At 48.2% G+C, this 13976-nt stretch overlaps 1 protein-coding gene across 1 annotated transcript in view; it reads right to left on the bottom strand.

Moving 5' to 3' along the window:
• The window catches only part of FAM227A (family with sequence similarity 227 member A), a 72930-nt gene that overhangs the window by 21651 nt on the left and 37303 nt on the right, over nucleotides 1-13976 (bottom strand). The window contains exons 12-13 of the mRNA XM_074003751.1: nucleotides 3596-3683; nucleotides 1443-1537 (exon numbers count right to left, since the gene is read on the bottom strand). Of these exons, the coding sequence (XP_073859852.1) occupies nucleotides 1443-1537; nucleotides 3596-3683 (183 nt within the window). The remainder of the gene's footprint in view (nucleotides 1-1442; nucleotides 1538-3595; nucleotides 3684-13976) is intronic.

Here is a 13976-nt window from a genome sequence, read left to right as displayed (position 1 = left end):
ACCTGAGGTCGCGAGTTCGAGACCAGCCTGACCAACACGGTGAAACCCCGTCTCTATCAAAAATACAAAAATTAGCCAGGTGTGGTGGTGCATGCCTGTAGTCCCAGCTACTAGGGAGGCTGAGACACGGGAATCACTTGAACCCAGGAGGCAGAGGTTGCAGTAAGCTGAGATGGCACCACTGCACTCCAGCCTGGGTGACAGACTGAGACTGTCTCAAAAAAACAAAAACAAAAAACAAGAAATCTACATTGCTCGTGGTACTTGGCCCAAATTCTATGGCTGACTCCCTTGCTAGCTGGTGCCTGGGGAAGCTCCCAAACCTCTCACCCTGTTCTGGTCCCACTACACAAGACTGAAGTTCCATTGACATAAACTACCATCCACTGAGGTTTGTGGGGAAAGGGAAGAGGAGAGAATGATGCTAGTGACTTTCCTGCGCTAGGCACTGCACTGCAGGGAAGGCTCAGTGGTTGAGAGCTCAGGCTCAGAGACAGGCAGATCTGCATGCAAATCTTGATTTTATCACTTATTTGCTTTTTATTTATTTATTTATTTATTTATTTATTTTGAGACAGAGTCTTACTCTGTTGCCCAAGCTGGAACGCAGTGGCACGATCTTGGTTCACTGCAATATCCGCCTCCCAGGTTCAAGCGATTCTCCTGCCTCAGCCTCCCGATTAGCTGGGATTATAGGCATGCCACCATGCCCAGCTAATTTTTGTATTTTTTAGTAGAGACAGCGTTTCACCATGTTGGCCAGGCTGGTCTCAAACTCCTGACCTCAAGTGATCCACCTGTGTCGGCCTCCCAAAGTGCTGGGATGACAGGCATGAACCACTGCGTCTGGCCTTGTTTTATTATTTTTTTTTACTTTTAATATCACTTATTTGCTTTGTGATATGTGACAAATTGGGTACCTGCTCCCAGCATCACTTTGCTCATTAATAAACTGAAAATAACAATAGTAACTATCTCAGAGGGCTGTGACAGTAAAAGAAAATGCACTGTTTGCATAAGGTTTGGCATAGTACCTGGCATTTAGTAAATATTCATTAAATGTTTTTTTTTTTTTTGAGACGGAGTCTCGCTCTGTCGCCCAGGCTGGAGTGCAGTGGCCGGATCTCAGCTCACTGCAAGCTCCGCCTCCCGGGTTTACGCCATTCTCCTGCCTCAGCCTCCCGAGTAGCTGGGACTACAGGCGCCCGCCACCTCGCCCCGCTAGTTTTTTTGTATTTTAGTAGAGACGGGGTTTCACCATGTTAGCCAGGATGGTCTCGATCTCCTGACCTTGTGATCCGCCCGTCTCGGCCTCCCAAAGTGCTGGGATTACAGGCTTGAGCCACCGCGCCCGGCCTCATTAAATGTTATTTCTCATTTTCTTACATCTCTCACCCCCTTTGGAATCACCTTTACTATTAAATTTCCAATCATGTGCTCACCTTTTTAGGAAACATATTCTCACATTCTCTCCCTTCTGATATCCTCTTGACTTCTTGTGTAGGTTTCTTCAAGACCAGGGCCTGAGAATGATGCTCTGTCAATGTGACATTAGCAAGAAATGACCATTAGGTTCAAGCGATTCTCATGCCTCAGCCTCCTGAGTAGCTGGAATTATAGGTGTGTGCCACCACACCCAGTTAAATTTTGTAGTTTTAGTAGAAACGGGATTTCGCCATGTGGACCAAGTTGGTCTCAAACCCCTGGACTCAAGTGATCTGCCCACCTCGGCCTCCCACAGTGCTGAGACTACAGGCGTGAGCCACTGTGCCCGGCCAAAGCAGCGTTTAGAGGGAAGCCTGTAGCCTTAAATAAATGCTCATATTAGAAAAGAAGGTCTCATTTCGTTCAGTTCAAATATTTTCTAATTTCCCTTGGCAACTCCTCTTTGACACATGAGTCTTCGTGAATTGAATATATACGTAAGCTCTGGGGGACTTGCAAAGCTTCCTACAAATATTTACCTCTATTTAGAGCCCTGGCTAAACCTCTTGATTAGTGGTCCCCAAGCTTTTTCTTTAACAGTTTTATTGGGACATAATTCACATACTAACTTCTCTGAGCATCCATTTCTCCCTCAAGAAAAAGAATAAAGTTTAAATAACGATAATGATGTGAAATAACCTAGGATGATACTTAAGAGCTCCTGTTCTGTGTTTTCTTATATTCTGTATTTGTCTATTTGCCATCCATTAATTACAGGGCTAGACTAACAGAGTTGCTAATATAAGTCTCCTACAATCCAGAGGCCACACTTTGAACCCACTCTTTTATCTAACTCACATACCAAGCCAACTAGGGACAGCCCCTCTGCCCCAGAGCCCGCTGGAATTATTCAACCCAGCCAACTCTAAACTTTTTTTTTTTGAGACAGGCTCTCACTGTCACCCAGGCTAGAGTGCAGTGGCTCAATCGTGACTCACTGTAGCCTCAATCTCCCGGACTCAAGTGATCCTCTCACCTCAGCCTCCTGAGTAGCTTGGACTACAGGTGTGCACCCCCATGTCCAGCTAATTTAAAAACTTTTTTGTAAAGACAGGGTCTCGCTATGTTACTCAGGCTGGTCTCGAACTTCTGGGCTCAAGCAACCCTCCTGCCTCAGCCTCCCAAAGTGTTGGGATTACAGGTGTAAACCGCTGCACCCAGCTAATCCTAAACTGGTTACCGTACCTTGCTTTGTCTTTCCTGCTGAAACTTCAAAAAAGAGTGTGGCCTGTCCATTCCCCACACTCCTTTCTGCCTCCCGGTCAGCACTGGTGCTTCCCGCTGCGTCCCTGCACGGTGTGCTGAGTTTAGTGTTACTCGCAATTTCCAGGGGGAATTTCCAGGGGAATTGCGAGTAACATGAAACTTTTCTTTCAATGGCACTGACCTCTCTCTACTATCACTCAGTCACCAATATAAATTAAGACCTGGGTGCAAATTAGTTCTAACCTTAGTAATTACTGGTTTCTGATGGGGGAGAGGAGCAGTCATCATGTCTTAAATTTATTTTCTTCCAGTGTCAACAACCTCTCTTCCCCACAGATATTAGCATTGTGCTGACCTCATCACCACAAAAGTGGAACTTAATCAGTGCTTAGGCCGGGCGAGGTGGCTCACGCCTGTCATCTCAGCTCTTTGAGAGGCCGAGGCGGGAGGATCACAAGGACAGGAGTTCGAGACCAGCCTGGCCAACATGGTGAAACACCCGTCTCTACTAAAAATACAAAAATTAGCCAGGCGTGGTGGCACATGCCTGTAGTCCCAGCTACTTGGGAGGCTGAGGCAGGAGAATCACTTGAACCTGGGAGGCGGAGGCTGCAGTGAGCTGAGATCGTGCCACTGCACTCCAGCCTGGGCGACAGAGTGAGACTTTGTCTCAAAAATAAATAAATAAATAAATAAATAAATAAATAAATAAATAATCAGTGCTCACTGAACTGAAAGACAATTACATCCTTTCATAAAATATTACTTGGTGCCAAGCCCTAGGCTGGCACCCCAAGTATAAAGTAGGGTAGCAAATTCTGTTCAAACGAACCCAAGAAACCAGCGTTTTGGAGATAATAGTTAAGCCAAAAGCCTACATTTCCCTTTTTGGTAGTGAATATACCTTTTGCGGTATTCTGTACTCGTAAGCTTTTTTCTGAGCTCTGCTTGGCCGAAGAGGTTTTTTCATTGGGTGAATTTGCACTAAAAAACTTCAGGAGACAAAAGAGAAAGAGAGGGAGAAACAGAGAAACAGAGAGAGAGAGAACAAAATAAAATTGGTAGTGAGAGAAATACAAAAAAGTAATACATGCAATTTCTTTGCTATTTCTTATTGTTCTCAGCAAAGGAACATGCAGAACCAGACCTTTCCGGTCCTCCCAGGAGCATGGCAGACAGCAGTGGCTGATGTGGAGAACACATGGGCTGGGGACCCAGGCCAACCAGGGCTCCAGTCCCAATTCTCTCACTCAACAGCCAGTGATCTGGGGCAAGTCATCAAACCTCTTTACCACCTTGGTTTCCTTGTAGGATTAAGTCAGTGAATGCATGCAAATTACAGGAGTACTCATGGTGAGTGCTCCAAAAACACTGCCATCATCCTTGATGCAATCACCTTTTCCAGCAAATGTTTCACTGGGCAAATACTAATGTGTCTGCACTGGGCAAACACTGAAATCTAGCCCCTGGCTTGAGGAGTTTCCAGGGGAAATAACAGGAAATGGACAGTTACACTGAAGTGTGGAAAGCATCCCATATTTGTTATAGAGAGGCAACAGAAGTTAGGATTCTGTTTGAATGTGACAGAGACTCAAAATAACAGTGGCTCAAAATAGGTAGAAATTTCTCTTCCACCAGCCTGGGCAACATAGTGAGACCTTGTCTCTAAAAAAAAAAAAAAAAATTAGGCAAGCACGCTGGTGTGTACCTGTAGTCCCAGCTACCTGGGAGGCTGAGGTGGGAGGATTGCTTGAGCCTGGAAGGTTGGGGCTGCAGTGAGCCATGACTGTGCCACTGTACTCTAGCCTGGGCAACAGAGCAAAACTCTGTCTTTAAATAAGTAAATATAAATACATTTCTCTCCCACATAAAAGTCTGAAGGTGGGCAAGCCTGGGGTTATATGGTGTTTCTAAGCACTGGTGGTGCTAAGTCCTCAGGGATTCTGACTTCTTTTTTTTTTTTTTTTTTTGAGATGGAATCTTGCTCTGTTGCTTAGGCTGGAGTGTAATGGCACGATCTCAGCTCACTGCAACATTTGCCTCCCGGGTTCAAGCAATTCTCTTACCTCAGCCTCCCAAGTAGCTGGGATTACAGGTGTCTGCCACCACGCTCAGCTAATTTTTGTTCTTTTATTGGAGATGGGTTTTCACCATGTTGGCCAGGTTGGTCTCGAGCTCCTGACCTCAAGTGATCCACCCGCCTTGGACTCCCACAGTGCCAGGATTATAGGCATCAGCCACTGCTCCAGGACAGATTCTGACTTCTTCCAGCTTTCATAAGATAAAATAAGACCCTTGTTCCTTTTTTTTTTTTTTTTTTTGAGATGGCATTTTGCTCTTGCTGCCCCGGGTGGAGTACAATGGCACGATCTTGGCTCACTGCAACCTCCGCCTCCCGGGTTCAAGTGATACTCCTGCCTCAGCCTCCCGAGTAGCTGGGATTACAGGTGTGTGCCACCACACCTGGCTAATTTTGTATTTTTAGGAGAGAACATGTTCACCATGTTGGCCAGGCTGGTCTCAAACTCCTGACCTCAGGTGATCTGCCCGACTTGGCCTCTCAAAGTGCTGGGATTACAGGTGTGAGCCACCGCGCCCAGGCAAGATCCTTGTTCTTAGGGTCCAAGGAGGCATCTGGAGCTCCCGCCATCACATTCACATTACAGGCAGCAGGAGGGAGGAAAGGACAAAGAGATAAAGCTGTTTTTTAAGGAAGGTTTCCAGAAACTGCCACAAAACACATCCACTTACATCTCATTAAGTAGATCTTAGTCATGTGGCCACACATAGAGGTAGGGGAGGCCAGGAAATACAATCTTTATTTCGGCCAGGTACATGCCCAGCAAAAAATCAGAGGTTTTCTTTTCACAGGTGAAGGGGACAACAGATATTGGGAAACAACTCATAGTTGGCCACAAGCAGTATGAGGAGAATATCACGGGCAGCTAGAGCGCAGAACGCTGGATTCTGTCTGGGCGAGAGCTGGAGGGCTTCCAAGCAGAGAAGACACTCGCATTCTGTCTTTAAGGATGAGTAGGAGGTTGGCAATGTTAGACAGATGGCCCACCAAGTGGCAGACAAGCAGTCCACCAGCCTCAACAACAACCGTTCGCTTTTATAGAAATGTGATATTTGAATGGGCAGGAGAAAGCAGAAAGGACTTCCCAGACATCATGCAGCTGGCTGTCCAAAAGCTACTGATTTTTATAGTGTTGAGGTGGTTGCAGGGAAAACACTCCCAGGGCTCAATGAAGCATCAGTGCTCATTCTTTTTCTTTTCTTTTCTTTCTTTTTTTTTTTTTTTCTTGAGGTGGAGTTTCACTCTTGTGGCCCAGGCTAGAGTGCAATGGCACGATCTCGGCTCACTGCAAGCTCCACTTCCCAGGTTCAAGAGATTATCCTGTCTCAGCCTCTCGAGTAGATGGGACTACAGGCACCCGCCACCACGCCCAGCTAGTTTTTTGTATTTTAGTAGAGAGGGGGTTTCGCCATATTGGCGAGGCTGGTGTCGAACTCCTGACCTCAGGTGCTCTGCCCGCCTTGGCCTCCCAAAGTGCTGGGATTACAGGCATGAACCACAGCGCCTGGCCGTTTTTTTTTTTTTTTTTTAAAGAGACAGTGTCTTACTCTGTCACCCAGGCTGTAGTGCAGTGGTACGATCACAGCTCACTGCAGCCTCAAACTCCCGGGCTCAAGTGAATCTTCTGCTTCAGCCTCCTGAGGAGCTGGGTCCACAGGCATGTACCACCACACCTGGCTAATTAAAAATATATATATTTTTGGTAGAGACAGGGGGTCTCACTATGTTGCCCAGGTTGGTCTCAAACTCCTGGACTCAAGCCATCCTCCCACCTTAGTCCTCCAAAATGTTAGGATTATAGGCCTGAGCCACCACTCCTGGCGAGGCTCATTCTTTTTTTTTTTTTTTTTTGAGACGGAGTCTCGCTCTGTTGCCCAGGCTGGAGTGCAGTGGCCGGATCTCAGCTCACTGCAAGCTCATCCAGGCTCATTCTTAACAGGCCTCAGAGAGGTCTGCAGTGGAGCAGAGAACAGTGCGGGGGATTTGCCTGGGTTTCAGTGACTAGACCCTGCTACTTGCTGGAGAGGCAGCTTGCTGATGCAGAAAGAGCTCAGACTGACAGTGTCCTGACATCAGCTGAGGTCAGCTGTGTGGCCTGGGGCAAGCCATTCACCCCCTCAGTCTATTACTTCCTTTGTCAAATAAAGATAAGAAGTAATAATGACCCACCTTGCAGGGCTGATGTAAGGACTAGAGAAGATATATGCAAAGAAAACTTGAACATGGGAGGCCGAGGTTGCGGTGAGCTGAGATTGCGCTATTGCACTCTAGCCTGGGCAATAAGAGCAAAACTCCATCTCAAAAACAAAACAAAACAAAACACGCTGAACATGGTGGACTCCCCATAGAGACCATGCCCTTCCACTTAGAAAGTACTTTCCTGGGCCGGGCGCGGTGGCTCAAGCCTGTAATCCCAGCACTTTGGGAGGCCGAGACGGGCGGATCACGAGGTCAGGAGTTCGAGACCATCCTGGCTAACAAGGTGAAACCCCGTCTCTACTAAAAAATACAAAAAACTAGCCGGGCGAGGTGGCGGGCGCCTGTAGTCCCGGCTACTCGGGAGGCTGAGGCAGGAGAATGGCGTAAAAACCTGGGAGGCAGAGCTTGCAGTGAGCTGAGATCCGGCCACTGCACTCCAGCCTGGGCGACACAGCAAGACTCCGTCTCAAAAAAAAAAAAAAAAAAAAAAAAAAAAAAAAAAAAAAGAAAGTACTTTCCTGGGCCGGGCGTGGTGGCTCACGCCTGTAATCCCAGCACTTTGGGAGGCTGAGGAGGGCCAATCACGAGGTCAGGAGTTTGAGACCATCCTGACCAACATGGTGAAAATCCGTCTCTACCAAAAATAAAAAAATTAGCTGGGGGTGGTGGTGGGCACCTGTAACCCCAGCTACTCGGGAGGCTAAAGTAGGAGAATCACTAGAACCCAGGAGGCAGAGGTTGCAGTGAGCCGAGATCACGCTACTGCACTCCAGCCTGGGTGACAGGGTGAGACTCCATCTCAAAAAAAAAAAGTACTTTCCTGTCCATTCTCTCATGTTGTGACCAGCCACCACCCTACGGGTGTATGAGGCAAGGTGACTATCATAAGGGTTGGGGGTGAACCAAGACTGTTCTAAGACCCCCTGTCCCAGCACAGCATAGAGGAGAGGGAAGTGTTCTAGCCCCCCTGGCCACCCAGCTGCTCACATTCAGCACGCTGAGGGCTCAGTTGTTACTGTACAGTGTTGGAGGGGGAGCCTATATTTGAGCTACTATGAGATATAATCTAGGGATGCCTAGAAATGTCTGGGTGGGGAGAGAGCTGCACAGACCCGGAATTAGCAGGTATGGACACGAGCTGGAGAAATCTGAGTCATTATTGTTAAGGACACTGACTATATCTATGCTGTGGAACTTGGGAAAATTCTGGTTAAATTAGTAGGTATTCTGACAAGACATAACTAAACGACAATCTCTGGGACCTTGGTTACCCCTAGATTGAATCTATAAGAATGAATACCAGTCGTGATGCCCATTTTGTGGATAAAAACATGGAGGCCTAGATTTGCCTCAAGGCATGTAACTGATAGCAGGCATCACCTAGATGCCTAGGTCTTGGTGCCTAGGTCTCCTGGCACCAAGTCCAGAGAAGGCCAGTACCGTACCCCAGTGCCTTTGCCTGTGGCTCCACAGTGGTCATGCACTCCTAGTTCCCAAATTTTGGCTTGGGTAGAAATTGTTCTCTCTGTAAGCCAGGCCTCTCCTCCAAAGTCCCGTCTTGTATATCTACCTACTTGGCATCTATCTTCATTTGCACTTTTCATTGGCATCTTAAAGTTAACAAGTTCAAAGTTGAACTCTTGATAGCTTTCCGCTAACTTAAACCCTACACTGTCCATCTCGGTAAATGGCACCATTCAGATGCTGAAGCCGCACGCCTGGGAGGCAACCTTCAACTCCGTCCTTTCTTCCCCCACTTCTCCTCCCCACTCCCAAAGCCATCACACTAGCGAGTGTTGAAAGACCCATCTCCCAATGCGTCAGGTCTGTCTGCTTCTTGCCACCTTCTATATTTGTCATTTAGACAAATACAGAAGCCTCCCAGCTGGTCTTCCGTGCCCCTCCAACACATCCTCCATATTCAAAAGACAGTGTGATCTTTAAAAAATACAAATCACATCATGTCGTCCCTAATGTAATGAATTCTCATGGCACTTCAATTATATCCATATTCATGTTGCTTTCTATGATGCTTATAACTCTGCAGCATCCAGCCCTGTCTACCTCCCAGCCTTGGCTTGTGCCTCTCTTCTCCTCACTCTCTGGGGTACAGTATTGGCCTTCTCTGTTTCCTGAACACTCGAGCTCTTTTTTACCTGCCTCGGGGCCTTTGCACATGCTGTCCCTTCTTCCTGGAAGGTTCTGCCATTTACTCTTCCAATGGCTGACTCCTCATCTCTTGGTTCTTAGCTCAAATGGCATCTTCTGGGGTCATTACTTGCTACATGTGTGATTTTTTTTCTTCACATATGTGAGACCCATCCCCAAGGTAAAAGACTTAAGCCGGGCGCAGTGGCTCAAGCCTGTAATCCCAGCACTTTGGGAGGCTGAGACGGGCGGATCACGAGGTCAGAAGATGGAGACCATCCTGGCTAACACGGTGAAACCCCGTCTCTACTAAAAAATACAAAAAACTAGCCGGGTGAGGCGGCGGGCGCCTGTGGTCCCAGCTACTCGGGAGGCTGAGGCGGAAGAGTGGCCTGGACCCGGGAGGTGGAGCTTGCAGTGAGCTGAGATCCGGCCACTGCACTCCAGCCTGGGCAACAGAGCAAGACTCCGTCTCAAAAAAAAAAAAAAAAAAAAGACTTAAGTTGCAGCTGGGGTGCAGACATTTCACCTAGGCTCTACCTGCAGATACACCACCCCTGCCTGAGACTTCAAGATGGAAATGAGCAACGGGGAGGAAATGGGAAGCATGTGGACTCCAGTTTTTAGAAAGGCTGTTAACAGGAGCAACTGGTTTTTCAAGAAGCAGTGTAGAACTTTTAACATCCAGTCCTCAGTCACACTGGCACACAGTGGCACACCTTGGCAGAGGCACTATGGTTTGGGCATCATTCTTGGTAGCATGGCCTCTGAAGCTAACACAGAGGCTCTTCCAGGGGAGCTGTGCGCCTTTAATGCATTTTTTTCTGCTTAAACTAGCTGGAGTGGATTCTATGGTTTGCAGCTGAGAACTGTGATGATGATTCCTCCTTACAGAAGCCTTCCTTCACTGTCTTTTTTTTTTTTTTTTTTTTTTTTTTGAGACAGAGTCTCGCTTAGTCGCCCAGGCTGGAGTGCAGTGGTGCGATCTCGGCTCACTGCAAGCTCCGCCTCCCGGGTTCACGCCATTCTCCTGCCTCAGCCTCCCGAGTAGCTGGGACTACAGGCGCCCGCCGCCTCGCCCGGCTAATTTTTTGCATTTTTAGTAGAGACGGGGTTTCACAGTGTTAGCCAGGATGGTCTCGATCTCCTGACCTTGTGATCCGCCCGCCTCGGCCTCCCAAAGTGCTGGGATTACAGGCGTGAGCCACCGCGCCCGGCCATTTTTTTTTTTTTTTTTTTTTGGCTCTACAAAAACTCTACCAAAAAAAAAAAAAATTTTTGCCTCAGCCTCCTCAGGAGCTGGGTCCACAGGCATGTACCACCACACCTGGCTAATTAAAAATATATATTTTTTTGGTAGAGACAGGGGATCTCACTATGTTGCCCAGGTTGGTCTCAAACTCCTGGGCTCAAGCCATCCTCCCACCTTAGTCCCCCAAAATGTTTGTTTGTTTTCCCCCCTGCAAGGACCTAGGTTCAAGGTCCCAGCCCAGGGATGTCCTTGGACCCTGACAATGCAGTTTCTAGCCATCTCATCATCTTCCCAGAGACAAAGCTCAGGATCCTAATACTACGTGTTTGCACCTGATATATATAATGGGGGAAGGTGTGTACAACTGGGTTTCACAGATGCTGGGAGTCCCTGAAATGTATGCCTTCCTGGCTCAAAGACATCCTTTTTCTTAATCTCCAGCTGTGTTTCTCTAGGTACCACCCTTGTATAAGATGATAAGAGCTAATGTTTATTGAGCTCTTACTCTGTGCTATGCTATTTGTTGAGTGCTTGCGTATAAGATCACATTTAATGCCCACATTGTGACTGATTTCTCTAGGTACCCATTTTACCGATAAGAAAACTGAGGTTCAGGGAGATGAAATGACTCATCTAAGAGCTAGAATTCTTTTTTTTTTTTGAGACAGGGTCTCGCTCTGCTGCCCAGGCTGGAGTGCAGTAGTGGAGTGCAGCTCACTGCAACCTCTGCCTCCTGGGTTCAAGCAATTCTCGTGCCTCAGTCCCCTAAGTAGCTGGGACCACAGGTGTGTGGCACTACGCCCGTCTACTTTTTGTGTTTTTAGTAGAGACAGGGTTTCACCATGTTGGCCAGGTTAAGAGCTAGGATTCTAATCCATGCCTAATTTGATAGTCTGGTCTCTCCACTATATACCACTTCTCCAGGTTTAGGACATGGGGAGCTAGGAAAGGGGGACGCAGAGCTGAGCCACTGTACAAAGAGAGGCAGAGGAGAAGATCCTGCCTGCTGCTCTCTTCATCTCTCTGGTGTTCTCTCTCCCGATCATTTTCTCCCTCAGATTCCATTTCCTAAAACTTTTCTATCTTTAAAAATACTTATTAAATGAACAAACGACTCAGTCTCTAATAGGTAGGTGTCCTAATTTATAGCTGGGTCTCAGAGCAGAAGCCAGCTCTGTGGTTAGATACTTTTTCATTTCCACTGTGCAAATCCCTAACACTTAAACAAGCGAAGGGCAGACAGCAGGTAAGAGACGGAAAGTAATTGCAATTCATTCCCCTGAATTGTGGACTCTCAGACAATTGCCATTGAAAAGCATATTTTGAACACAGCCAGCTCTTTCATTGAGCAGATGGGAAAACGTGTCTGCTCTTGACAAGACAGGCTCTATCTCCACCACAAAACCCAATTACTCCCTCTATCCTGGTTTGCCCATTAAAACTGCAGCTGTGCTTAAGGTTCCAGAGTTTTTGATTATTTCTATTTTGGGGGCAGTAAATGGAATCTCTTAACTAGGTTCCTGAAATAACTGTCAGAGAGTTTACGTATTTCAGTACAAAGACCACACGCTTGTTTCAAGCCACTGTGACAGGCGGTACCCAAACACTGAATAATATTTTGGTCTTGGTCTCTGAGTGCTGCGGTCCCTCTGCAGTACCTGCGTCGTCTGCACTTTTTGGGAACTGATGTTTACAGAGTACCGTCATATGCTAAGCACAGGGCCAAAGTTTACATAGATGACCTCGTTCACAAAGTCCAGAAATATTTGTTAAGTGTCTTCTTTGTGTTAGGTCTGTTCTAGGAGGTAAAAGAGAGAACAGCAATAACTGCTGCCCAGGCTGGAGTGCAGTGGTACGATCTCAGCTCACTGCAACCTCAGCTCACTGCAACCTCTGCCCCCTGGTTCAAGCAATTCTCCTGCCTCAGCCTCCCCTGTAGCTGGGATTATAGGCACATGCCACCATGCCCAACTAATTTATGTATTTTTAGTAGAGATGGGGTTTCACCATGTTGGCCAGACTGGTCTCAAACTCCCGACCTCAAGTGATCCTCCTGCCTGGGCCTCCCAAAGTGCTGGGATTACAGGCTTGAGCCACCTCGCCCGGACAGAGTTTACCTCTAAGAGAGGGAGACAAACTCCAAACAACACATCAACCCAACAGGAGGATAAGTACCGTGCAGAGAGTGAGACAGGCGATGGGACGCCAGTGGCTGGCCATCAGGGACGGCTTCTCTAGGGCAGTGACAGTGAACCTGGCATCTGAGGGACAAGGAGGAGCCAGCTTTCTCCTCTGGATCCCTGAGGAAAGCAGATTCCAGGCAAAGAGGACAGCGAGTGCAAAGGCCCAACCAGGCATAGACCTGGCACATCCAAGAGGCAGAAGGAAGTCCAGTGCCTGGTGCTGCGGGAGGGAATGGGTGCCAGGCACCTGGAATCGGGGGGCCTGATTCTGTACCGCACTGCAAGTCAGGTGAACGAGACTGGATTTTATTCCAAATGCAATGAAGAAGTTATTGGAGGTTTCAAGCAGGAATGACCCCATCTGATGTATACCTGTAAAAGGTTACTCTGGTCACTGTGTGGAGGCTGGGTTGGAGCTACAAGTAAAAGAAAGGAGCCTAGGTGGCAGCTGCTGCAGTCAGCCCGGCAAGAGAGAACATCGGGGGCTAGGAGTCAGGTGCTTTCCTCACCTGGCTAAGTCTCAGATCCTCCTGGTGTGGCTGAGAGGGCTGGTGGGCAGACCAGTGCAAGTTGCGGGAGAGGCCAGGACGAAGGTGGGTCACTGGCGTGTGGGCGGTATTTGAAGCTACCAGACCAGATGAGGCCACCCAGGGAGAACATGTAGATATAGTAAGGAAGGGGGCTTGGGAAAGAGTAGACTGACAGGACAGGGAGCTGGCAGAGAAGATGGAGAGGGGTCAGCCAGTGAGGAAGGAAGACACTGTCAAAAGTCTAGCAACAAAGAAGCCAAGAGAACAAAGCGTCTCAAGAAGATGGGAGTGGCCAACCACACCAAACAGGTTAGAGGAGTGACTCAGTCCAAGCCAGTGCGGTCCCCGCGCCGTTGCCAAGAGCAGCTGCAGTGGCTGCCGAGGGTAGGAACCTGACAGGAGTAGCCAGGCAGAGATGGGGTTACAGAGGCATCTTCCAAGAAGTTCTGGGCCGGGTGCGGTGGCTCACGCCTGTAATCCCAGCACTTTGGGAGGCCGAGGTGGGTGGATCGCCTGAGGTCAGGAGTTCGAGGCTAGCCTGGCCAACATGGTGAAACCCTGTCTCTGCTAAAAATACAAAAAAAGTTAGCCGGGCATGGTGGCACAAGCCTGTAATCCCAGCTACTCAGGAAGCTGAGGCAGGAGAATCGCTTGAAACCAGAAGGCGGAGGTTGCAGTGAGCCAAGATTGCGCCACTGCACTCCAGCCTGGGCTATAAGAGTGAAACTCCGTCTCATCGGGCGGATCACGAGGTCAGGAGATCGAGACCATCCTGGCTAACCCGGTGAAACCCCGTCTCTACTAAAAAATTAAAAAAAAAAAAAAACAAACTAGCCGGGCGAGGTGGCGGGCGCCTGTAGTTCCAGCTACTCGGGAGGCTGAGGCAGGAGAAT

The sequence above is a fragment of the Macaca fascicularis genome, chromosome 10, assembly GCF_037993035.2.
Source record: "Macaca fascicularis isolate 582-1 chromosome 10, T2T-MFA8v1.1".
NCBI lineage: Eukaryota > Metazoa > Chordata > Mammalia > Primates > Cercopithecidae > Macaca > Macaca fascicularis.
This window is presented reverse-complemented; position numbering and strand designations above follow the sequence as displayed.